Source organism: Rhinichthys klamathensis, unplaced genomic scaffold (assembly GCF_029890125.1).
Source record: "Rhinichthys klamathensis goyatoka isolate OS25496 unplaced genomic scaffold, OSU_Roscu_1.1 h1tg000127l_1, whole genome shotgun sequence".
In the NCBI taxonomy this organism is placed as follows: Eukaryota; Metazoa; Chordata; class Actinopteri; order Cypriniformes; family Leuciscidae; genus Rhinichthys; species Rhinichthys klamathensis.
This window is the reverse complement of record NW_026606664.1, coordinates 133,443-159,115: the sequence shown is the minus strand read 5'-3', so window position 1 is coordinate 159,115 and position 25,673 is coordinate 133,443. Positions and strand designations below refer to the sequence as shown.

At 38.5% G+C, this 25,673-nt stretch overlaps 1 protein-coding gene across 2 annotated transcripts in view; it reads left to right on the top strand.

Moving 5' to 3' along the window:
• The window catches only part of shdb (Src homology 2 domain containing transforming protein D, b), a 30,949-nt gene that overhangs the window by 2,727 nt on the left and 2,549 nt on the right, over positions 1-25,673 (top strand). Inside the window, exons 3-7 of one of the 2 annotated variants that reach the window (XM_056256355.1) lie at positions 3,555-3,705; positions 12,844-13,056; positions 21,006-21,083; positions 22,909-23,074; positions 24,894-25,013. In XM_056256355.1, coding sequence (XP_056112330.1) covers positions 3,555-3,705; positions 12,844-13,056; positions 21,006-21,083; positions 22,909-23,074; positions 24,894-25,013 — 728 coding nt within the window. The remainder of the gene's footprint in view (positions 1-3,554; positions 3,706-12,843; positions 13,057-21,005; positions 21,084-22,908; positions 23,075-24,893; positions 25,014-25,673) is intronic. The other variant, XM_056256356.1, reaches the window with a different exon arrangement.

Genomic DNA, 25,673 nt, shown 5'->3' with positions numbered 1-25,673 from the left:
GGAAATCGGGGGATTGTTGCACGCCATAGTATGCAGCCTGAATGGTGCCGCATGGAGCCGTTGGCTAAAGTCCTTTTTTGAGAGACCATATGGCCATCTTTGTAATTGACCCAGTGCCAACTGACTGAGGGCTTCCTCCCGAGCCTGGGTTGGGAGACAAACGCACCTCCTAACATGCTCATCAACACTTCCCCTCGGCATCCTTCTGCTTCACGGGGGAAGGTAGCACATTTCTGCTGGTTTTCAGCGTCTCGCGCTTTATGAGGTGCTGTTTCTGGATGTACATGGTTTGAAAGTATGTGGAGACACAATGGCTGCTTTGTTTGTGGAAAAAAATCTAATTTTCTGGATAAATATTGCTGCTTTTTTTTTTGGTAAATAAACGTTACAGGTTTACTGTGCTTGTTTTGTATAGCTGAACAATTTGTCCTAAATATTTGTGATTTATATATCAATATGACTCCTTAAAGGGACCTTTAAAGGTGCAGTAAGCGATTTCTGAGAAACACGGTTGATATTTGAAATCAACCCTGAAGGCCTGTTCACACCGGGACGAATTTCGCGCGCGATATTCGCCGACGTTTAACGCCTCGTGACTAAACAAAGGGCGCCAATGTGAGTGTGCACACCGACACGAAAAACGCCACGCGTAAAAGCGTCATTTTTTTAAAAACCGCCTCGGGTTAGTTTTTTTGGTTTGACGCGCCGCGTCAAAAACTATCCGACCAATGAGATTGGCGCTTTTGCTCACGTGTCTGGCGCTTTTGCTCACGTGTCTGGAGCTTCTGAAGTTACAGTAAAACAAAACTTGGGGGCGCTCAAACACAAAACGGTCTTGCCGAGCACACATACGTAACGGCGAAGAAGATGCGCCAAGTAGCGTCTACCATAGATATCCATAATAAAGGCTAGATGTCTCGTCCGCGCTGCTGGCCAATGGCCTTTATTATGGATATCTATGGTCTACACTGCCGGGAAGAAATGAGACGAGGAAGATGCGAGACAAGATGAATGTAGAGCTGCTGGTCTCGTTGGTGTCGGAACATAAAGAACTATATGACAAACGCGACAGCGACTACAAAATAGGACTATTTCTGTTTTACATTAAGCGCCATGCCGCCATCTAATGTTAGGGAATGAATTTGCATGTTCACTCGGCTCATCGTCAGCGAAAATTGCTTGGGTGTGAACACAAAAAACGTGTTGAAAAACGCTGACGAATAACGAGCGCCGATATTCGTCCCGGTGTGTACGGGGCTAAACAAACACACCCCTCGCTTCATTGCTCCGCCCCTAAAATGCACAAACTCGCAATGCAAGAGTGGATTTTCTCTGTATCATAGCTGAAGCGAAGCAAAATAATGCTTTGTAAAAAATAAAACTAATATGACGAACGACAAGGAAAACAATACAATTAACATACAGTACACAAGCACGATTTTATTGTTAGTCGCTAGCAGCACAGCAGCTAAAGACAAACAATGACACTCACAACTGTTCTGTTACCATAGCTAACATCACAACAACAGCATATCTTGCTTCTGTGAAACATAGCAAAACTATTGTTACTCGTGTATGAAACATCGCAACCTCAGCGTCCATTTTCAGGCCTTCCCACTTGGGTCTCTCCAGCTCTGGAAAGCTTTTCTAAAATGAACGCTGGTCCTAAAGCTTTTTCCAGGGATATTCCTCTGACCTTTTTCTCTTTTGTAATGTCTCTCTCTAGTCTTTCTTCAAATCTTCTTCTTTTTCATCCCCCATCATGAGTGGACACTTCCCGTACTGCTGATTGGCTACAAGTGTGTTGTGCTGCACGGTCCGATCCACTCTCAACAGTGTTTCTCAGAAATCCCTTACTTGCCTTTTAAAGCTTCTCTTTTGATGACGACAGGCAGTTTATAAGCATTTCTAATTACAAGTGTGGGAATATGGTTGGGACATTTTAAGTTTTCCGTGACACAAACTCTGTGTGTAAATAAACGTGTTGCTGCACTTCACTTGAAACAATACAGCGCATATATTTAATTAAATAGCAATTTTTTTTAACATTTTGATAATCGCACTAAGCCATATCACAGTTTCTGTTTTATTTTTCGATTAATTTTACAGCCCTAGAATACACTAAGCTGCAAAAATGCATCGTTCAGAAATTGTCACATGACCAAATATGTTTACATACAAACAATTAGCCAGTATTTAGCGACTTTCGTTGGCTGCTTATAGGGAGTCGGTTAAAGGGGTTAAATAATGGTACATGCACTTTTTCAAGTTGATTGTACTGAAATGTGTGTTGGCAGTGCCTGTACACAACCATCATATAATGATAAAAATCCATCCAGTGGTTTTGTTTTAATCTCCTTATATGTTTTCCCCTGCCTCAAATCGAGCCGTTCGACCTTGTGACGTCACACGGTCGGACGCCCCTCCCGCGATTGTTGATTGACAGGAGCGTCTCAACACAGACCCGCCCTCGCTCGTGAGAGCTGTCAATCATAGTCTGCGCGGATCGGCGCGGTCATTGTTGATATGCTGGAGCACTGTCTATGAGCAGAATGGCGTCTAAGCGATTGTGGTGTTCTGTTCTTGGGTGTAATAACGAACACAGCAGTCATTTTAATGTTCCTAAATCCGAACCGCTGAAGACGCAGTGGCTGTGTTTGTTTTCGAAGGGAATATTCCCCACGAGCAACGTCAATGCTTTCATGTTTGCGCGAATCATTTCTCAGCAGACTGCTTTATAAACGAGGATCAGTATAAAGCTGGTTTTGCTAAGCAGCTGCTCCTGAATAAAGAATCGGTACCAGCTATTCGTGTTCCTGCCGAACCTCTAGAACAACTGAAGTGAGTGGAACGTTTTATTAAACTTTATATTAATATTTATATCTTTGCAAATCGCTTCACGATGAATGAGTCTAAGGTTTACACTCAGGGTACATTACTGCATGTTTTCTATGTACGACGTTCTCCATATAATTCATAATCCCACGTTTATAATGAACAACACGTTATGGTATTGTGTTACAAACGTGTACGCACAGAACAGAGAGGCAGAGTCAGCAAAGCTCATGATCATTTAAAGTCATATGCACTGAAACGGCGTGCTGAAAACAGAGCTGTTTTTGACCAGGTAAAATAAGTGTTTTCTTACAATACTAATGAGAATTTTTAATTAAAGTATATTACAAACTTTTAATTTAGACCCTAAAGAATCATATTAGCTTGTACAAAAATGGCATTATATGACCCCTTTAAGACGACTGATCTGCGTGGCACTGTTCGTATTGTTGCGTCACATAACTTTAGGGAATTTATTTGAAATTTTAGGGTGAAAAATTTTGGTGCTCACAAATAGTAGTGGAAAAAAAAACATCTATTTGACTGTAAATGAAGTGGGGTTTTTTTTGTTTTGGGCTGCAGAATTATGTATAAAATAATTATCTTCATTCATCCCTCAGCAAACTAAGATAATCTTCAATTTCTTTGCACCGAATTAAAGGGATTTCTTGTGTTCCCTCTCCTGGGTGAAGATCATCACATGACATTTCTCGTTTCAGGTGGTTCCATCAGCTCCAGTTATGGGCGATACCGACTACTCCGACCCATTCGATGTTCGCTTGGACCCGCGTCCCGAATCCGCCCAGGGGCAAATCACTCCTGAGAACAACGGCTACATGGAGCCCTACGAGGCTCAGAAAGTGATAACCGGTCAGTCAAACTTCTTCTCGTTTCTATTTTGGTGTCTGTGTCCTCATGCCCCAGGGGAGTCTGGTTTGCCCTTTAAGTCGTATGGAGAGAATGAAGTATGAGTGTTATAAGTGTGTCTTTCTCAGCGAGTCCCTCAGTCGCTGTCAGTCATCCAGTGCCGTCAGACGGTGACTCACTGCTGAGTCTCACAGATTACAGTTCTGTGTTTATGCAATCTGTTTCATTGTTTTATTCCTTCCAAATTGTTGTTTGCGCCTTGCAATTGCTGTTTGGAGAGATATAAGTTAGACAACATTTTAAGACAAGTTTCCAATGCGAAGACCGTTCCAAAATGTAGCCACTAACATTTACCTGATTTCTAAGATACCTGGCCAAGTCTTAAGGCAGCATTTTATATATTGTTTGCAGTTGAAGCAGTCCCACAATGCAATGGTAGTAGTGGCAGAGCCCAGAGAAATGACGATTCTAACAAACTTGTGTAGAGTTATTTAGTCATGATGTCAATTTGTTGGATAGGAAGGCTAATTCAACATGGGTTCCCTCAGGATTTTCCTTTGGGTTTTTATATTAGCATTTTTTGATTTGAGAAAATGAGGTTGGCATTAGTTGAATAAACTTTCACATTTTGTTTGGTTCCATAACTGTTTTAATTGTCCTTGCTTTTATTTTGTGATTATATCCTCTCTATGTAAAGCACTTTGAATTGCCATAGTGTATGAAATGTGCTATATAAATAAACTCTTAACTTGCCTTAACGTAAATGACAAAGTCATACTTTAAAGGTTCAATTTAATTGTGACGCTAATTTCCTCTATTTTTACATTACTTTGCCATCATCTAATGCTCATTTAATTGTTAATCTATAATTTAGTAACACTGTTAAATGTAATCTTTATCAAATCACAAAATGAATATCCATTTTTCATTTGTACATTGTAATATTGTGATGTCGAAATTCTGTTTAAAATGACTGATTTTAGTTTTTAGTGTTTTATTTTAATGTTTTAGTTGGTTTATTTAGTCTAAATTGGTAGCAGTATCAGACCATTTTAATTCCAGTGCCTCTGGAATTACAACCGTTTAGCAAGTTATTTTTGGCTAAAAATGGAAGCATAATATTCCTCACAAATGTAAATAGGTCATATTTTGGCATTTTGTGGCTGCAGTTCATTTCAAATAGGCTTCTAATCGCCATTTCAAAATGTCAAATTAGAAAACGTATGGATAAAAACGCAAGGTTGTCCGATTCGTTAAGTATGTAAACTCTATCCCTAACATCTTTATGGTAATTGTAGTCATTAATTAGCAACTTGTTAGCTACATGTTAAAGCAAAGAGTGGCTACAGAAATACACATTTGAGGTGTAACTTTGTGTTATTAATGTTGTATAGCAAAACACGGCCTTATTTTACTCAAACTGTTATTCTGAAAACCTATTTCAAAATTTCCTCTGGTAACCCATGGCTCAACTGTTAATGCTAACTCTTCTTGGGATATTAACTAAAGACCTTTGTTTAATTCACAATGTAGTATTTAGAAGTATTAGTTAATAGATAAATATATTAAAGCGGTCATTCCAGTTTTTCTCAATTACTTTGGCTCAATTCTCAAATTATACTTTTTTTTTCTCAAAACAATAAGTTCAGGGGTCTCATTTATAAAACTGTGCATAGGATCCTTACTAAAAGTGTACGTGCGCCCGAAAGCCACAAATGGCGTACGGCAAAAAATATTCAGACTTCTAAAACCGTGCGTATGCCAGAACCTGTGCAAAAATCCCTTCATCCCGAAATAGCCATATACGGAGCATACAAAACCTAGTTTTACTACCCTCATCTGCATATAATTTGCATATGCATATTCATCCATGTGATACCATGTTTAACGGAAGACATTATGAAAATATGAGATACGGATGTGCCCTCACGCAGTGTTGGGGGTAACGAGTTACAAAGTAACGGATTACAGTAACGATATTACTTTTTTGGGTAACGAAGTAAAGTAACGCATTACACTAAAAATATCGGTAACTACACTACTTTACTATACTATAGGAACGCGCTTTCCTGCGTTACCCAAGCCGTGTTTGCTTGTGTGTAAAGTTCTGTCTAGTGGTGCGTGCGCACCGTTGCCATAGAGATCGATTTGAGTGACATAGCTGCCGGTGCGAAGGAGAGAGGGAAATGGAGACGGAGACGGAGACAGGGGGTCTCTGCAGCGCGAGTCTCCGCTGACTGCACGCGCACCTCCCCAAACGGACGAGGCGTTTATACTCGACGCGCTCGCCATTGTACTATTCTGTGAAACGACGGGGCGACTCGAGTAATTGTCCTCTTAACCATCAGGAATCAACGGTGAGAAGAAGAAAGGTCCACACGTGACGATGTTTATTTTAGTAGGCTACATCACCACCAATAACACTACAAAAAGAATCGTGTACGTAAAATCCAGTAAACCCTGAGATTATTACTTGTGACATTAGAACAAAATGTGGATATAAAAACATGTATGTAGACTATAGAACTAAATCAACGATCTCTTAAATAGTTTCTAATTTCACTAAACATTTCATTAAGTTTCGTGGACATTTTATAAAACATGGATCTTTCTATTAAAAATGCTTATTATGCTATTGTAGGCTCATTTTGTAAACATAAGCAACTGATTTAGACACGCAAACTGTGTGCCGGTGCGGTCACGGTGAGACGTAGGCTACATGCTCGGGCAGATTCGGCTTCTTGAAGTCGTTCATCCTCGGATTCGGCGCCGCGCGCGCTGTTACAAAAACTCTTCTCAAGTCTTGGAGCACAGCAGGTAACACAAAACAAAATGAACAGGCTTGTTGCAGGGTTCATTGTAGAGGAATGCTTCCCCTGCCGACTATTGAATCGCCAAGAAAAATGCATTTTAAATTAAGATTAAAAATGTAAAAGTGACCTTTATTTTATTATTTTTCATTGACCACTTCATTTTTTATTTTTATTGCCATGAGTCGAATAAAAAGCTTGTTTTGTTCTCAGGAGAAGAGTTTATTCTCATGTTTCCCAAAGCCTGTGTTTTAAAACTTGTGTGTTGACCCCATTTTAAAATGACCGCACCATAGCCTCCTTTATCCTGTTGTTTGTGGATTTTACAGTGAGATATATTTCCTTGTGCAGACAGGGATATTGTTCTTTCATATGGTTTTACATGCCATTTTGTATATATTTATACAATAAACACTATGTAGACAGGCTAAGTGATGATAGGGCTATGATATTTGTCCATAAATTAAGAAACGGGAAAGTAAAGTAATAAGTAGTGAAGTTACTTTTCAAACGCAGTAACTAGTAAAGTAATCTCATTACAATTTACAGAAGTAACTAGTAACTAGTAACTAATTACCTTTTTTGAGTAACTACCCCAACACTGCCCTCACGTTACATTGCTAAAAATCATTTAGTAGCCTATCCTTGCCTTTATTTTGAATAAATAAATTAAATAGTATAAAATTCATTTCAGAGAATGTTTTTCTCAATCGTTTCCTCTGGCCAAATAATATTTTTTAATTTGCTTTATATTTTTATAAAGCAAATTAAACAGACAGGCCTGGAAACAGACAGGCCTTATTGTGTATTATTTGGACGAAAATATTTTCTCAGACAATCTTCTATTATCGCGATATATGTAGTTAAAACATTAAAAAAACAGCATGCCACAGGAAAAGTGTTCAAAAGCATCGCATCCACTACAAATATTTTTTTTATTTATTAGAATATAAATCAGTAATGATTTCATGTAATTTAAGTGTTTAACTCCATTAATGAGAATGGCATATTTAATCTAAATGTTTATATCAGATGTAAAACATAGTTTAAATCATTCTTTTATTTATTTAAACTGTTATTGTAAACATGCACTGTATGATTAGGACTCATAATGAAGATTTAAGGTTTTACAGCAGTCAGCTTCACTAAACGGCCCAACGCACTCGCTAGCGCGGATATTTAAGAAGGGATTGATGTTTGCTTCAAGTGGTAGGCCTAGACTTGGTGAGTGAAATTATATTTGTATCATCTTGCTTTATGTGTAATTTTCTTTAAATTTTCTGTCTAAAAGTGACCCAAATGCCACTAAACTCCAGCTCAACATCGGTGTCGCCAAACTACTCAGTCTCCAAAATGTTCGTACACATGGGTCAGAGTTTGCGTGCGGGTGCGCAAATGTTCCTGTCAAGTTTGTTTTTATAAATCAAAACTTATGCGTCGGAAGTGGCGTGCGCCTCTTTCAGGGCCTGTTTTGCGCGTGCGCCTCTTTTAAGGACCTGTTTTGCGTACGCAACGGTTATAAATGAGGCCCCAGATCTCTGAACATTTAGTTTCATTTAGTAGCTTGTTGATCAAATTTTTAGTAAAATTGTCAAACGTTCTTTCGTTGTGTGAGCCTTCAAATGCAAAACGATCCATTCAGTAATCAAAAAACATGCATGTTATATTCCATAAATACCTATGACATGGAATGTTTGTTATGTCTGCTAAATTGGTAAATGGCCTGCTGTTGTAGTGAAATAGGAATCATAATCTTGCCAACCAAGTTTGGAAGTAGGGCTGGGTGGTATGACGATATTATTACCACGGTATAAATGTCTAGATATTAGGGATGTCCCGATCAGGTTTTTTTTGCCCTCGAGTCCGAGTCATTTGATTTTGAGTATCTACCGATACGGAGTTCTGATCCGATACTTATATAATACATAAAAAAAGAATAAAGAAGAGCGGAAAAAAAAACAGATCCAGGATATTCCTTATTTTTTATTTAATTCACCTTATTTTAACATTCAACAACAGAGCACTTCTGTGAGGTAGCTTGAACAATCAAGTAATAAATAACATAAATTCTTCACTTTTGGACTTTAGTGCAACAGTAAATATATAAAAACAAATAGCACCTCAACTTAAAATACCCGGCAGGCATGTAAACAAAAAAAAAAAGTATAAAAAAAAAAAAAGAGAATATATATATATACATTAGATTAGGGGTGTAACAGTTCACAAAATTCACGGTTCGGTTCGATACGGTACAGCAAAAAGAAAGAAATGCCAGAGAAATTTCCTATTTATTAAAAGAAAAAATATTTTTAAATAAGTTTGAGTTTTCCTACATCTTGAAACTTTCAGGTTTATAAATGGGGGTGATCTTTGAGGATGAACAAATAATGTTTTGGTAATCGCATTAAAAATAACATTTAAATATATATTTATATAATATTTGAGTTTTGAAGTGCAACATTAAATCCATGTTCATTCACGGCCCAATGTTTCTCCTGGTTCCCACGTCAGCGTTGTTTGATCTAATAGAGATCTACGGTTAATAACGGAGAAATTTGAATGCTTCTCATTAGATCTCGCAGCAATGTTATTACTTCACTGGCGAATTCATATGTTTTCTTCACTGGATCTCTTCGCTTGATCTCGCGCTGCACAGATGTTGCTGGTCCGAACTGATAAATGGTCCGTTAAGCACAATATAATGAGTAGCGCAGTTTCGTTCCGCTTTCATTACGTTTGCCATTTGATGTTGCGCAACGTTGTGGTGGTCGCGCCAGCGCGGATTTTGTCTGCAGAAAAATGGTCCTAGGAATCGTTCGGTTTGTATCATACGTACCGAACCGGAAGCCTCGTACCGAAACGGTTCAATAATTACGAATACATGTACCGTTACACCCCTAATTTACATAGCCTATATCCGAGTCCTGATCGGGAGGTAACGTCCGATTCCGATCGAGTCTGAAACCACGTGATCGGGCCCGATTTCCCGTGATCGGGACATCCCTACTAGATATTTTGCTATATTGTTTATATTGCGATATGGAAATATATAGCACTATTGACACTTCAGAGTGATGAAATGCATGAATGCAAATATAAAGAGCAGGACATGCTTAATGTTAAATTCAGTTTTCTTTCACGTCTTGTTGCGCTTGAATGGTCGAATACACACACAATTATGTCAAAATGCCCATCGTGTGGAGTAAATATGTAAAAGCTCGGTCAGTTCGTGCTTTCTCTTTTGAAACGTTAACATCCATGATTTCTCCCGGGATGTTAACGTATTAACCTGCATTCTTTGGGCTTATTGAAGTGCTCATACTGTAGGCTATGTGATATGCTACATGACAGGAAAGTGTACTGTGCTGAAATGTTGAAATACCCTTCCGTTTTAAATGCTTTATTTAACATCACAACAGACATAATAAATGAAATACTGTGAGTCAGATACACGAATGATTAGGCTATGTTTTTACCTCACTACATAAAAAACAACTAAACAATGGAAAAGCAATGCAGTGGAATGCAAAAACGCATTCCCTGGTTTTCAGGTAAACTTCGTAAGACCCCAGCATCCACTTTAATTTCTCCTCAGATCGGTCTTGCCTTCAAGGCAGCCTCATTTAATTTTCAATCCATCTCTACAGGTTAATCTCTTCTCTCATTCTCCATCAGTTCTCAGGTATGGGGAATCTAGCTCACGCGTCACAAACACTTAACATCAACACACACTCCCGTAGCTCCCTCACTCCCTCCACCTCAGGGTCGGTCCCCCAGGGCCTCTCTGTCGCTATGGAGACGGTTAAGGAGCCCAATAGAAGCAGGATGTGTGAAGGTTAAAGTTTGTCTTTCTCTTTTAACTCTGGTTTCTTCTCAATCCTGCTTTTTTCTTTCTCTCTAAAGCGCACATCCATGTCAGTGTTTCTTTTACTGGTAGTCCGTTCCATGTCTGGTGTGTTTGATTTCACGCTTGACATAATTGACAAAAACCAGCCATTATGAACAAGGGATGCTCAATATATTGGTACCATATTGTTTATAAGCTGAGATTCATTAAATTTATAATGGAGATTTAATTGTGCATGCCAGTAGCTACGTTTACATGGGCACCTTTTGTCGGAATTCATTCCTATTGATGAATCCGTACGTAGTGTTTATATCAACGCTAAATGAAGTGATTGGGTTGATGTGCGCATTTATATGTCACAACCTTGAAATCGGAATATTTTTTTGACATGCATGAATATACAGTTTCCAGCTGTTTTTGCATACTATTCTAATATTTATTCGTTGTGTTGTGCTGCTTATATTTATCAAGCAGTAAAAACGCCCATTCCCGCGTCTAAAACAAGGCATCTTTGGATGAGAGTCCGAAACAAGGACTGATGGGACGTTGTCCTGCTCCACTTCACAGACGATGAGTGGAAGGAAAATTTTAGAATGAAACTCGTGTCAGTTATGACGCTTCGTTCAACAACTACAACAGCTCGTTCTGTGTGTCATGCGTCATTATGCCATCTCTACGTCATTCATTGCACATGCGCAGTACTTTTTTCGGTTTTCAATCCGATCAAGTGTTTACACTTAGAAAAGGTTTAAACCACCTCTTACAATCCCAGTGAAATTTTAATCGGATTTGATCATTTTTGGGATATTTTTTAATTTTTTACAACTGTGCTAGTCGTTCGATTACAATCGGATTATTAGGGTCCATGTAAGTTGTTATCATTAACTAAAACTATTAAACATTGTTTTAGTTATTTGAAGAAAAATAAATATGATATTAGATTAAAAACTTGCCTTGCCATCTAACTGAAATAAAATAAGTTTAAATAATAATAAAAATTCATAATAAAATTACTAAAGCTTAAAATAAAAATATAAAAATGAAATCTCATTGATAATATTAAGTACTATAATAGTGTAAATAATACTACATTTAGATTACATTTGCTGTCATCTAATATCAACTTAGTTAATATGTAAACAATATTAATAACAATGTTAAATGTAATCTTTAGCAAATCTCATTTCATGCAGTACATTATAATGTTGTGAATCTGAACAGTGTTATATTAGTTTTATTAATATAATAAGTATTTATATTGTTAATTAATAGTGCTAATATTTTTAATTAGTTTTTTTCTGTTTTAATTTTACTTTTAAAGTTCTAGTAATTGTTTATTTTGTCTTTTAATTTGTTTAAAAAAAGTTTTTATAGTTTTAAGTTTAAAAGAAATGTTCAAAAATGAGATGTTGCCTTGCCGACTAACTGAAATATAAGTTTTCTTTTAAATTTTATTTGATTTTATTAGAATTAATGTTTCATTTTATTTTAAGTGATGAATGTTTTTTTATGGTTTTAGTTAACATTTAATAACTCTGATCCCAAAATTCAATTGTAGCATTTAAAATGTTTGATTTTAGTTTCTAGTGATCTATTTTTAATTTATTCAGACAAAATTGTTTAGAATTTGTTTGTCATCAGTTTATCGGTATCGACCGGAATTTAATACTGGTTCCTCCCTACTTCAAGTTCTTCTGCTGATTTAAGACAACAGTTTAGCAAGCTAACTTCAGCTAAAAGTGGAGATGACAACAAAAAAAAAAAAAATCCTGAAGAACTTCACATAGTAGTGTAGTAGCCGTAGCATTTTGTAGCTGCAGTTCATGTCATATAGGCTTTTAACCGACTGTTATGTTTTGTTGAAAAGCCCTTGAAGGTTATTCAGACATCCTGTTGTTTGGTTCTTGCCGTTTGAGAGGTATGATAATGGAAATGAGAGAAAGACCCCAGTCCTTGAAATTGGACTCGATCTACAAGCGCACACACATGTACATCTTTCTCTCTTTGTTAAGCCCTCCCCTATGAAACCAGCAAGCTGTGCAAACACAATTTGTCTCTCCTTCAGATTCATACCCCGCCACTCTTCACCAGACATTTCCATAATTAATGTGGCCCAGGCGAGGGAGCCCAGCTGTGAAGCCTAGGGAACATATCGATTTATTGTTGTGTCTTGATTTAACAGTACGCCCTGTCTCGCACCATTTTAATGAACGTCACAATGAAACTCAGTCTAGAAGATGCCTGCTCGCAAACCCAACTGTTAATCTCTCAATGGTCTTTGGACCATCAACACAAAGTCTGGTCCACTTTGTAGCTTATTCTGACCACGATTGCCCACTTGTACAGGAAGAGACCATCTGATGGACATGTGAAGTGACCAAACGCAGTGTGTTTTTGTTTTAAGGGGTCAGAACTAACTTTTCCTAAGTGGAAATTTGGAGCAATGTGGAAGAGAGGTTGTAATAGGTTTGTTTGGTGTTGCAGAGCTGCAGAGGAGAGCCGGTGGTGGAGCAGGAGTTTGGGGGAGAGGGGAGGTCCAACTCTACGACACCCCGTACGAGGAGCGCGTCCCAGGGCAGCCGGATCTGCCCGAGGAGGGCAGGGAGAGCAGGCTGCCGCAGGACGACGAGAGGCCCGCCGATGAATACGACCAACCGTGGGAGTGGAAGAAGGAACATATCTCTAAAGCTTTCGCAGGTACCTTAACTTGCTTGATTTTATGCGGCATCTGACTTTTGGGGGGGGAATGTTGTCATCAAAATTCCTCATTAAAACTATTACGTATTGTGAGTTATGTCTTTATTTTTAATTAATTTACTTTTAAATGACATTTTTAAATAAAATGTGCATATTAATACTTTTTTTTTTTTTAAGTTTACTTTAAACATTAAACTTTGACTTAACTTTTAAAAGTAAATGTGCAAATTATTAAAATTCATCATTAAATTTGTTGCCACCTATTTATTAATCCTCAATTGTATTAATTTGGTTTCTTTTTCTTTTTCTTTTTTTTTATAAATGAATTAAATTAATAAATAAACGAACAAATAAAGTCCAGGGGATTTGTTTGTAACAGTTAGGTTTAGGTGAGGGATTGTTTTATTTTAAAATGACGTTTTTAAATTAATAAATATATATATATATATTAAATATATGACCAGCATGTCTCTAGCCCCTATTTAATTATTAATTGTATTAATTTTCGAATGAATAATAAATAAATTAATAAAAATAACCATAGAAAATAAATAAATATAATGTACTTGATTAAATTTAAAATGAATTTCAAAAGTAAATTAATAAAGAATTTATTCATTAATTCTGTGGGCGGCACATCTCCACAGTGGCATCCAATGGATCCATCCAACATAATAGTGAGATTTAGGTGAGGGATTCAGTGGGAAAGTATGTTTCATTGATGCCTATGCCTGAAAGAGGCGCAAAGGAAAATCAATTCGATCAAATCGTTGAATATTGTTTTACACTTGGAAACACGTCACGTTATGGAAGTCAAACGGGTTGCGCTGGCTGTTTCATGTTCATGTTCTACCACCGATCTGAGGCCAGTTTTATAGATCGTGGGATAATGATTCAAAGTGTTTTGGGAACAGATGCCTAGAACAGCAATTAGGAACCACAGAAGAACCAATCCAGCCTGTAGGAATCGATTCTTAATGTTATTGTATTGATTTTTCATTTTGTTCTTTGGTTTATTTTGGTTGAGTCCATTACCATTTTTGTTTTTTGGTGGCAGAGGGAAGCGAAAAGCGCTCCATATGGATGTTATTGGATCTTGTGAATCTGGCCCCGTGTGTGTGCGTGTTTTGCAGAACTCACGGGCAGTAGATGAAAGCGGTGCCGTGGGGCCAATCCTGTTTAATTGAGCTGTATCTCAGCGTCAGGGGTCAAGGTGACACTGGAATAAATCATCCCCCGCCTCGCTCACCACACACACCTCCAAAACACATACACACTTCTCCCCATTAATTAGGGCCTTTCTCAGCATGTCTGAGCTTCAGTATAGCAGAAGCAGTGGTCAGCAGTGCAATGCGTGAGCACAGCACTAACCCACATCCAAACTGCAATGGGTTACTGCCGCAAAAGCATTCTGTATTTTTAGCTGAGAGAGAGAAAGCGACTGGAAGGGGTTTGTGGTAGCTACTGATCTGACAGCCTGCTTTTGTAGCACAGAAATAAAAAAGGAAAGAAATTAATAAACTAAAAGAAAGCATATCTTGTGAGCTCCCCCTAATAAATCTGAATGATGTGGGTCTGGTGGACCCTGATTATTTAGGGCTTCCTTAACACCAACTAGTCAAAGATAATAGTCATACATTTTATACTATAGTCTGTGTTGTAGTGTGGGAAAAAATGGGCCCTAAAATTCTGTTTATTTTTAATAGAATTTTGAGTTTTATCTTTATTATATTAAATCTCTTTAGTACTTTGATTTACCAATTAATTTAATAGTATAAGTTATACTAATGAAGTATATATTTTACATTGTGTATGCATATGTATTACAAATATCCATCCGACCGACCGACCGGGTTTACAGATCACTGGATAATAAATTCAACCAATGTTTTGGAAATGGGGAGCTTCGTTAAGACCAACCAGTCAACTAATTGTCCGGTATTTGTACTTTTGGAAATTTCTAGTAGTGACACTGCTCCACCACAGAATAGTGATGCTGAAAGCACTTGTGTGTGTTTCTTCGTGCGAGTGAAGAGATTTGTGTGCAGAGACGGGGGTGATGTGAGGAGGGGGCTAGCCTTGCGAGTAGAGGGCCGCAATCAGTCACACACTGACACCTCCGTTCTCTTCAACCTCCCTCCCTCTCTCACCCTTTCAGCTCTGACAGGTTTGTCCTCCTGCAGTGCTGACACACTCGGGCTGATAAACCACCGCAGGGGTTCAGGGGCATCTCGATCCACCCCCACCCCCCTCCATCTACCCCTCCAGCAGTGCTGATTATCACACTCAGGGGAGAGGGGAGTAAAAAAGACAACTGGACTGAGAGCGAGATGAGCTGAGGGGGACAGAGAGACCGAAGGACACATTAAAGCATCTTTAGCACGTATACAGCCAATTTCAATTTTAGAATTGCCCTGTGATTGGACCGTTTCGAAACCCTCAGCCATTTAGATGCTTAGGTACTAAAGGTGAAGCATTCATTTTATTACGTTTTATTTGCCAAAGTGTTATGGCCAAATTCTAAGGCAGCATCACCTGTATTCTCATAAGAAAGGCATTCCCAGAATCCATCGCCCAGAGCTCAGTGGAAATAATTCACAATTGTTTCAACCCAGTTAAGCGGAAACCCACCCCATACTGTAACTGATTTAATCAGTAAACTCAATTATGCAGTCACCTATCAAGTAAGGTTCAGACAAAAACACTATGGCGAGTCGAGAGTAAAAATATGCTAAAATGTATTGATCAAAGTAAATTTTATTTAATTAAAAACTACTATTTGCTTAAAAACAGACTAGATAGTTTTACCCAATATAAGTGTTATTTAAGCTTCTAAGAGTATTGCGTTAATAGCTTAGCAACATGCTCTAAAATCTCTACTCCTAGTTTTAATCGCGCCGTTTTGCTTGCCAGGAGTCGTAGCCAATGAAGAGTGTTACTTACGAGGTTATGTTTCAATGAGCACGCTACTGCGTATGATGTCAAAGCCGCTCGCTAAGCTACAAAAACTCAATCTCAGTCAACAGTACCTGTTGAGTATTTAGCAACTTGATAGTGTTAAGGTTAGCCAGTCAGAATAGTGGTCATTAGCATATAGTCTTAGGGTACGTTTACATGACGACAATGTACTACAAACAGAAACGTTTGTCCTTTACGTTTTTCGCGTACAGACAACAACGTTGTCAAAATGATCCCCGTTTACACAGATTTGCGAAAACGACTAAAAACGCTGTATTCATGCCAGGACAGTAGTTGGCGATTTCACAAATTCGTATTTTTGGTGTTTACACGGAGACAATAAACCTATAGTTTAAAAAAAATTGCACTTTGAAACCCATTTTCAAAAGTTTGGGTTTTCAGGCCATCAAAACATTGTTGTCATGTAACTGAACAGCCAAGACGCATATAAAGTTTTCCGTTTTTAATAGAAAACGGTGTCGTTCAAACAGCCCCTTAAAAGCAAAGTAGAAAAATGTGTATCTATCATAAGTGGCCCTAAGGGGAAAAAAGACAATTTTCCCAGCTGTTTGCGATACATTGAGTGATTGCACTAAATGTGACTGCAATGTCGCATAAAACATGTCCCAAACTCCTTTGCTTGTGTGTTGACATACCTTCACAACAGATGGCTTTGTTTTATTTGCATTTCAGCTCCGTTTTCCATCTCGGTTCGGTTGTTAAAAGTGTGACGATGACAGTAAAATCTTGGCCTCAGTCCAGTGAGTCTTAATTAGGCCATTGCAAAGCTGTCACTATCCACTCAATTACCACAATCACTTAAGCCACACGGCCGCCCGGCACGTCCCTCAAGCCTCTCTGCACTCATTACCACACTAATCAACCACACAGATGCATTCAACGGCACGCCGCCGACTCTAGATCACCCCAGTCACACCAGTAGAGGATGTGAACGCTGGTTTAACTGGCATTTTGTCCATTTAAGGGTTTGTTGGCTTGTGTTCTTGGGTTGCTTTTGGGGTTAAAGGAATCATGAAGGATTGTGCATGCAGTCTTTAAATGTATAATAGACTTGTTTTCGAATGTGTCCCCTTTAAAAACGTTCTCCCACACTTCTTTTGGAAGGGCTTCGGCCCAAACCGAAGCGCAACTGGATCAGTTGTGAGGAGGATTTGGTCTGGCTGAAAGTCCTGACATGGTTTTTGTGTGTGAAATGGAGAGAGAAAGTGGTGGCTCGCTTGTCCCGGGTCTGTCAAGCCGCTGTAAGCAAGCCCGAGGGAAGCGAGAATGGCTCCTATATCAATTTATTTCTCTCTCTTTTTCTCTTTGTGACAGTAATGAAAAGGCATGTCCTGGTAACTCGCTCTCGTGCAAATACACTGAGGCAGAAGAGGGAGAAATACATGTAGGGGAGGGGGGGTTATCATCTCACTTAGGAGGAAAAATGAAAGCGAGAGAGGAAAGAGGGCGGTAAGTGGTTTACAGAAGATAAAAAGCTCAGACAGTGGAACTGAAACGGATGAATGTAATGAAAGGGGAGAAATGGGATTTTCTTAGCACTGTTTTCCGGTAATTACGTGAACAATAAGTGAGGTAAATAGCACATTAGCTTTATTTGTCATTGTGGCCATTATAACGGTCTCTGTGATCTATCACTAGATCAGGGTGATGAATAAAATATTTCATTATGATTTTGTGAGGATGTAAAATGTTAATCAACACTGTTAATGGTTTATATATATATACACAGCAATATTTAATTCATATTTATCTACTTATTGCACATTATATGCGTGGGTGTAATATATTGGCTGATGTTAATGAAATAAACAAGTGAAAAAATATATAATATATACTTTATATACATGTGTGTGTGTATGTATATATATACATGCATGCATGCACATCAAATAAAAAAATATGCATATATAAAATATTCTGTATTATAATGTGCAGACATAATTAATTTAAATATTTGTGTATCCTTTGATGCCTTGATATTTTTTAACTAGATAGATATTTACTGTATTGAGATATAAATTGATTGTAAAATGGCTGAAAAATGTTGAGATTTATTTAGCTGTGTCCCCCAGCCTTAATTGTTACCATTAGCAGTCAAATCTGTGCATGTTAGGTGCCACAACATGTTAATTGAATCCAGATACCAAAAAAATCCTCTAGATGAGTTTTAACAGCGCACATAAAATGCTACCAAAGCATAAAGCGCATTAAGAGTTTGTTTGCACCTTCAGTAATAACATCTGTTGTGTAAATTGAGACTTAATCACAGATTTCCAGTGATGTAATATCGTTTCTTTTTATGAGATGCTCAAATGAGGCTTTCATTATCCCAGATGGGCTCTCACACTTAGAGTAATATGCCGTCTCGGCACATTTCTAGCCACAGACTCGTTTCTCTATAGCCCTTGTGCTTTAGTAGTAATGATGTACGAATGGTGTGGCCATCTGTCCCAGCGTGATGTATTGTAGCCCAGAGATGACCTTTGTGGCGAGTGGCTGGAGCTCTTCGGTGTGGGTTTTTTGCAGGACCGTGGCTAACAGGCACTGATGTGCTGCCCTTTGTCAGTCTGACTGGGTCTGACAGGCATGCTGGAACCACAGGAGTGAAGGGACAGTTAATGTGGAGCATTAGAGTCATGCAGGAAGGGGCTAGAGAGGTCTCAAACCAGAGTAGATGTTGGGCACCTGTAGGTCTTATAGAGCTAGAGAATGAGGAGTCTGTCTGTATAGATCCATTAGGTGGAAGGAGTGTTTACATACAGTAGTCAACATTTGAAGTGGATTACAACCTTTCGTCAAAGTTATACATGAATTTTGAACAATACCCGTTCTTGTCTTAGGACAACTTTGAACTTTTTTGATCCCCTTCAAATGTTGACTACTATATCTATATATATATATATATATATATATTTGTTAGGGATGCACCGATATGAACATTTTGGCCGATATCGATAATACATTTTTATATCTGAAAACTGATAACCGATAGCCTGGATGCCAGCCGAACTTAGCCCCGCCCACAACATTTGAGGATGGGAGGTTCGGTCTGGACTTGATCCGTTGAGAAGCAAGTATGCCCGAACCAAAGCTGTTCGGGCCAATCAAATTGTCAGGGCGGGCTTTATAAGATGATGGACAGCTGATCAACAGTAACGTAATCATCCACGTCACCAAAGAGCGCTTGGGTTGAATTCGTTTACGACAAAGAACGGCTGCCGCTGGAGAATTTAGATGTGTAGATTCAGCCATCGCGTCTGTTATAGAAGATCTAGACAGCGCATTCATTTTAAAAGAGGAACAGAGAACCGCGATCAAGGCATTTGTCGATCCAATTGAGTGCACTGCAGAGGCATTTTCTTTCCTGGTTCGGTTGAAACGCCCCATAATCACAGCCCAATGGAACAGTATCAGACTCACATTCTGACTAGAATCGGAGTATGACGACATCAGGCTAGATAACCGATATATTGGCCGATAAATCTAAATCCAAGTTTTTATATAATTTTTGAGAGCCTGGTTACAAAAAGTCTCACCCTCAAAAACCATGTTCCAAGCACACAGTAATAATGTTGTCTTTATCATTTTATGTAGCCTCTATGACAGACTTGGACTGTACATGTTGCACTTCATATTTTACGCAATTCAAAACCGTCATGGTGAACAGTGTGCATCTGAAGCGTCTCAGCTGAAGGAAATGACACATTATTTATCGGCTTTAATATATCGGGCAAATTTTCTTATCGGGCTGATAACGATCAAGTTAAAAATGAACATATATCTACCAATATGGTGGCCGATATATCTTGCATCCATAATATTTATCAATTCATAAAACATCTATATATAATCTGTATTGAAAAATATTATGGATGCAAAATATATCGGCCACCATATCGGTAGATATACACTTGTATGTAGCCTCTATAAACTTACAAATATATTAAATTATTTTTGTCATTTTATAATTTATTAATGGCATATTCCTTGATTTTTATATTAAATATGTTTTATCGGGTTTTTTTTTGTTCAAATATATGATCATTATTCAGTATATATTACTATGCATGTAGTCACGTTTGACTTTAGTTGGTTCATTAAGAATTACACTGGATTTGGATTATTTGTGAAATCATCCGAGTTATTGGTGGAATTAGGTGGATTATTTACAGGGTTAGGGGGGTTTGAAGGAGGATTAGCGGGTCCACACTCTGATTCTGGTTCTCCAGATGGGACCATTGTACCACGCCAGGCATCAATAATGCACAGGGAACGGGGTGAAAGAGTCTGTGACATTCTGTCTTCAATAATTCACCAGTCAGCGGGGGACGTATGGGCCCGCCTGTTTCTTTTTCCAAACATCACCCCGTCTTGTTCTTTTCGAGAGGGCGCGATGAAGGGGGTGGAAGTGTCGGATGGTGGTCTGTTTATAAAGATGTCACACACCTCCCCTTTGGCCTATTCTTCATCTTGTAATCCTGTTTGAGAGCGTGATGTGCTTGTATGCGTTACAAGACGCCCCGTGTAAGTATGCGAGTTGCGATGGAGATGCTTAAATATGGATTTTTTTTTAACCTATGCTAATTTATTAAAAAGACTAATTAAAAATAAGATGAATTATGAACCAGACCTTTTACTGTTTAGTCTCAATGGAACGTACCTCATCAAGTCAAAGTTCTTTTTGGAATTTAGCACACATTGTGAAAGTATGGGATTTCACAAGCAGCCAATCTGACTGAAATGAGTATCTCTAGTTTAAATGTGTTGCAATGGCCCCTGTCTGAGTGTGTATATATGTGGTGTTAATGAGATTTGTGGGATTGAGATGGTAATTAGATGTTGAGTCAGCTCTCACATTGCATTTCTGCCTGATAAGCACTGACATCGGTGGATTGTGTCTCTTTTCTCTGTTTCTCACCATTCTCTCTCTGTCTTTCACTGTCTGCATTACTCACTCTGCGCCGACATAGATATGAAAGATCTGACCGAGCTGCCGTGGCCTCCTCCGGTTGGACAGCTGGAGGAGGAGCCCGTCTGTGGCGAGCAAGGTGAACTTTGACCCCTCCTCCTCACTGCTGCCCCGCCAGTGTCCTGCATCTGCCGAGCTCGCTGAGTCGCTTTATTGCTAGGAACCTCCCGTTTGATTTCAGTCACTCCCGCTCAGACCTGCTCTCATCACGGTAGCATGTGATGAGTGCATGAGGTCAGTTCTGTCCTCCAGTCATGTTTTCACTGGGGATGCACCGATACTATAATGTAAACTTAAACTATTAATAAAAACTTTAAACTTAAATGAAAATTAGAAATGTAGCCTTGGCAATTTACTGAAATAAGTGCAAGTAGATGTACTAAAAATATTACAATTGAAATAAATAAATCTAAATGGAAATATATTTAAAAAAATACTACAAAAACTAATAAAAAGGATCAAAACACTTAGCAAAATTACCAAAACCTTAGCTAAAATTAAAATTGAAAAATAAAAACCATTTCAAAATATCACTAAATATTATAATAGTAGTCTATATAAATAATACTCAAATAACACTGGCCGATACAGATAATCCGATAATTGTTTAGCCAATAAATGGCCGATATTGTAATTCTAAGCTATTTTGTCTAAAAAAAAATTAAGACTAAAAAAATCAATTATTTTAAATGCGACAAGTGAATTTAGACATCACAACGTTATAATTTCGGTAGAATATGTAAATGAACAATGTTTACTCATTCTCCATGTTACCTGGACCGAGAAATTCACGTTTATTTGTTAACAAAAGTCCGCCAGGATCACGCTGGATCCTTCACTGGAATCTGAAAGTAACTCAACTAAACGTCGACTCTTTGAATTCTTGCACCCAAGTTGACACCATTATGACAAAGTTTGCCAAGAAGTATTTCCTACTAAAGCAAGGTGGTATTTGACTCTGGTCAAGCGTGTCCATAGCAGATTGGTCGGAGTGGTCCTGGATAGCAACATGCCTAGTGCATTATGGGTGTTGAAGTTTTCCTACCTATTTTGGCAAAAGAGAAGACGCCAGCCTTTTTTCTCTGTTTTCTCTAGTCAGGTAGCACCGATTTCAAAATATTTTTCACCTTTCTACTGTATAGGCTGGCAAGTTTAAATGAAAAGCCATTTTGCCAGCTGTGAAGTGAGCCTTCGATGACGGCAAAGATAATCTAAATATAAAAATACGAGAAATGAGCATTTAGAATTAAATGCCTACCTACTGATAAAACTAATAAAAAAAATATCAGATGATTACCAATAAGGTACCGATCAATTGTGCATCCCTAGTGTTCACACTTGGTTTGATTGTCAGATCCAAACTTCAGTTCGATTAACCCCTTCTATGGATCAGCAGGTCTCTTTTCACATTGTATTGTTTGGCTCTGAACCCTGGTACGTTTGCGTTATAAATGTGACGCCTTAATTTCCAACAACCCTCCTGTTTTATTACTTCTCGTTGCCTTGGTTTAGACTCCTCCCGCTCTGTATATCCACCATTTCTTTGACCGTTTTAGCCAGGTATAATGCGACAAGCTTATTTGTTTAATATCTGATATATGGAACAGGATTTACGACCAATGTTGCTGGTTTATGACCAGCAACATGACAGGTGTCCGATTAAAAAGTCTTTTGCTCATCCTGTTGTATTCACACTACGCCACATACATCTTTTGAAGCATAAAACCAAGACTAACATGAAAGAGTTTTATCAATTGCCAGTTTGTTGCATCATTCCTGGTTAGGACTCAGTGGTAGAAAACCTACCGTTTTCATTTTTCAAACAACTATCTTTAATCACTTTTGTACTTCTGTTTGATGTTGAATTGAGTCTTTTTGTGTCTCTCGCCGTGTCCTTCATACAGTGCAGTTTGAGGGTGCAGAGTGGGACCGTTCCTGTTCTCCTACAGAGCGCCTGAGGTGTTCCAGGCCTCTGCAGACCACAGGTAGCATGAAGCTACGCAAGCCCAGCGATCCTCATTCCACGATCGGGGAGAGAGTGGATCCCAACCTTCCCCTGGAGAAACAAGTGTACGTCCAACACTTCGCCACAAACCATTAGAGGTTTGAAGAAAAAAAATAGAGAGAGAGGAAAAGACAGCTAAGCTAAAAAAAATCCGCAATTAGAATGCTATCCTGTAATGCATCTTGTGGTTTGCTGACCCTCATGTCATTCCAAACTTGTACGTACTTTCTTTCTTCTATGAAACATGAAAGAAGATATTTCGTTTTTGTCCACACAATGAAAGACCGTGAGATCCAGTGGGAGACATTTTCAAAATATTTTCTTTTGGGTTCCACAGACAAAATAAAATGTCATACGGGTTTGGAACGCCTTGAGGGTGAGTAAATGGTGACAGAATTTACAGTTTTGACATTTTCAAGATACTAGCATGATGGTTTCACAGTGTGACTCTCAGGCCTTTGGGAACGTCAACATAGTGTGTTATCATTTTGTGACTGAGAATATGATTTATAACTGCAGTGTGCATGGTTACTCCATTAGAAAGTGCAGTTAAGTGCGTCCAAAATATTGCTGCGAATTAGTCAGCTGTTCAGGATACAAAATCCCCCAGACACATCAACCTCAGTAAGACGGCAGCTGTGGTCTCACGGGGGACATGCCACGGCTGTCACAAACACACACGCTCACTTCTCAAAATATTTACAGGTGTCACATCCACACATTTGTAGTGCACCAAAAGCAGTGGTAATTGAGGTTTTTTTTTTTATTCTTTTATTTTTTTATAGAATTAAACGACCTGTTTGTGAATGTTAAAAGTCTGCAAAATCTGAAAGATCAAAGTATAAAACAATAAATAAAGTTATTGACCATCTGACCAATCACAGCAGACTGGACCATCTGACCAATCAGAGGAGAGTAGACCAATCACAGCAGACTGAGCCATCTGACCAATCAGAGCAGAGCAGACCAATCACAACAGACTGGACCATCTGACCAATCAGAGGAGAGTAGACCAATCACAGCAGACTGAGCCGTCTGACCAATCAGAGCAGACCAGACCAATCACAACAGACTGGGCCATCTGACCAATCAGAGGAGAGTAGACCAATCACAGCAGACTGAGCCGTCTGACCAATCAGAGCAGAGTAGACCAATCACAGCAGACTGAGCCATCTGACCGAGCAGAGTAGACCAATCACAACAGACTGGACCATCTGACCAATCAGAGCAGAGTAGACCAATCACAACAGACTGGACCATCTGACCAATCAGAGGAGAGTAGACCAATCACAGCAGACTGAGCCGTCTGACCAATCAGAGCAGAGTAGACCAATCACAGCAGACTGGACCATCTGACCAATCAGAGCAGAGTAGACCAATCACAGCAGACTGAGCCGTCTGACCAATCAGAGCAGAGTAGACCAATCACAGCAGACTGAGTAGTCTGACCAATCAGAGCAGAGTAGACCAATCACAGCAGACTGAGCCGTCTGACCAATCAGAGCAGAGTAGACCAATCACAGCAGACTGGGCCATCTGACCAATCAGAGCAGAGTAGGCTCACAGAGTAGACTTATTGAACCGTTTCAGACACTGTGAGAAAGAGGTGATGCTGCAATGTATATTATGGGAAAATGAAAGTGTTTTTTCACCTTGGATGCATGTAAACCTTTTGTAGGAGATGTCCAAAACAAAATTAGGAACCTTTAAAATAGCATAATAGAGCCATTTTAAGACTTCTTTATGGTAATAGTTTTTGTTATGATTTGCTAACCTCTTTGCCTGTGAAATGAGAATCAAAACTAAATACAAACCAGCTAAATACTGGATAGCTTTTGATGTGTAAACATCATGTTTTTGACATCACATCCTGTTGTCCTTCAGATGGTATCACGGCTCTCTGTCGCGCTCAGAGGCTGAGTCTCTACTGACCCTCTGTAAGGAGTGCAGTTATTTGGTGCGAAACAGCGAGACCAGTCGTTTGGACTACTCCCTTTCTCTGAGGTACTGTACAGCCTCCCTCCAACACAGCCACATTTTATTTCTCCATTCCCTCCATTACCGTTAAATGAAATGAGCAAACCTCATCCCCATTACCCCATTCCAGCTAATTGCCTTGTGTTTTGCTTCATTTGTGTCTAGTTGTCTGTATCTTAGTTGTTTTTGTTCTTCATTCTCACCTACAATAATTTTTTTCACTCCTCAGAAGTTAAATTCTTCAAAGAAATTGCTATATATAATATATGAATATAATACTAATAATAATTCACTTTAATATAATATAATTATAATAAATGTGTATTTTATATATGCATACCTTACATTTATTTCCTTCATTTATATAATATATTATAATTTAATTTAAAACATGCTGTTTATTAAAAGGTCACATTTTAGATTCAAATTAGTGATTTTAAGCATATTTTTGATTGCTTTAAACTAACTAGTAATAGAGCATTTTCTCACAATTTTATTTTGATTTAATTTTCTCCTTCTGCAAAACGGCCCCTGCCTCATTTGCACACTGATGTGCTTTTCGATAGGCTATCAGCTAGAGCGATAATGCTTATCTGGTCAAATCTTGCAGCTCTAATTACTGTCTTGATCCAGAGCCCCTGGTTCCCCTCCTCTTTCTTCTTTTCCTTTTATTCTCCCCGAGCTGTA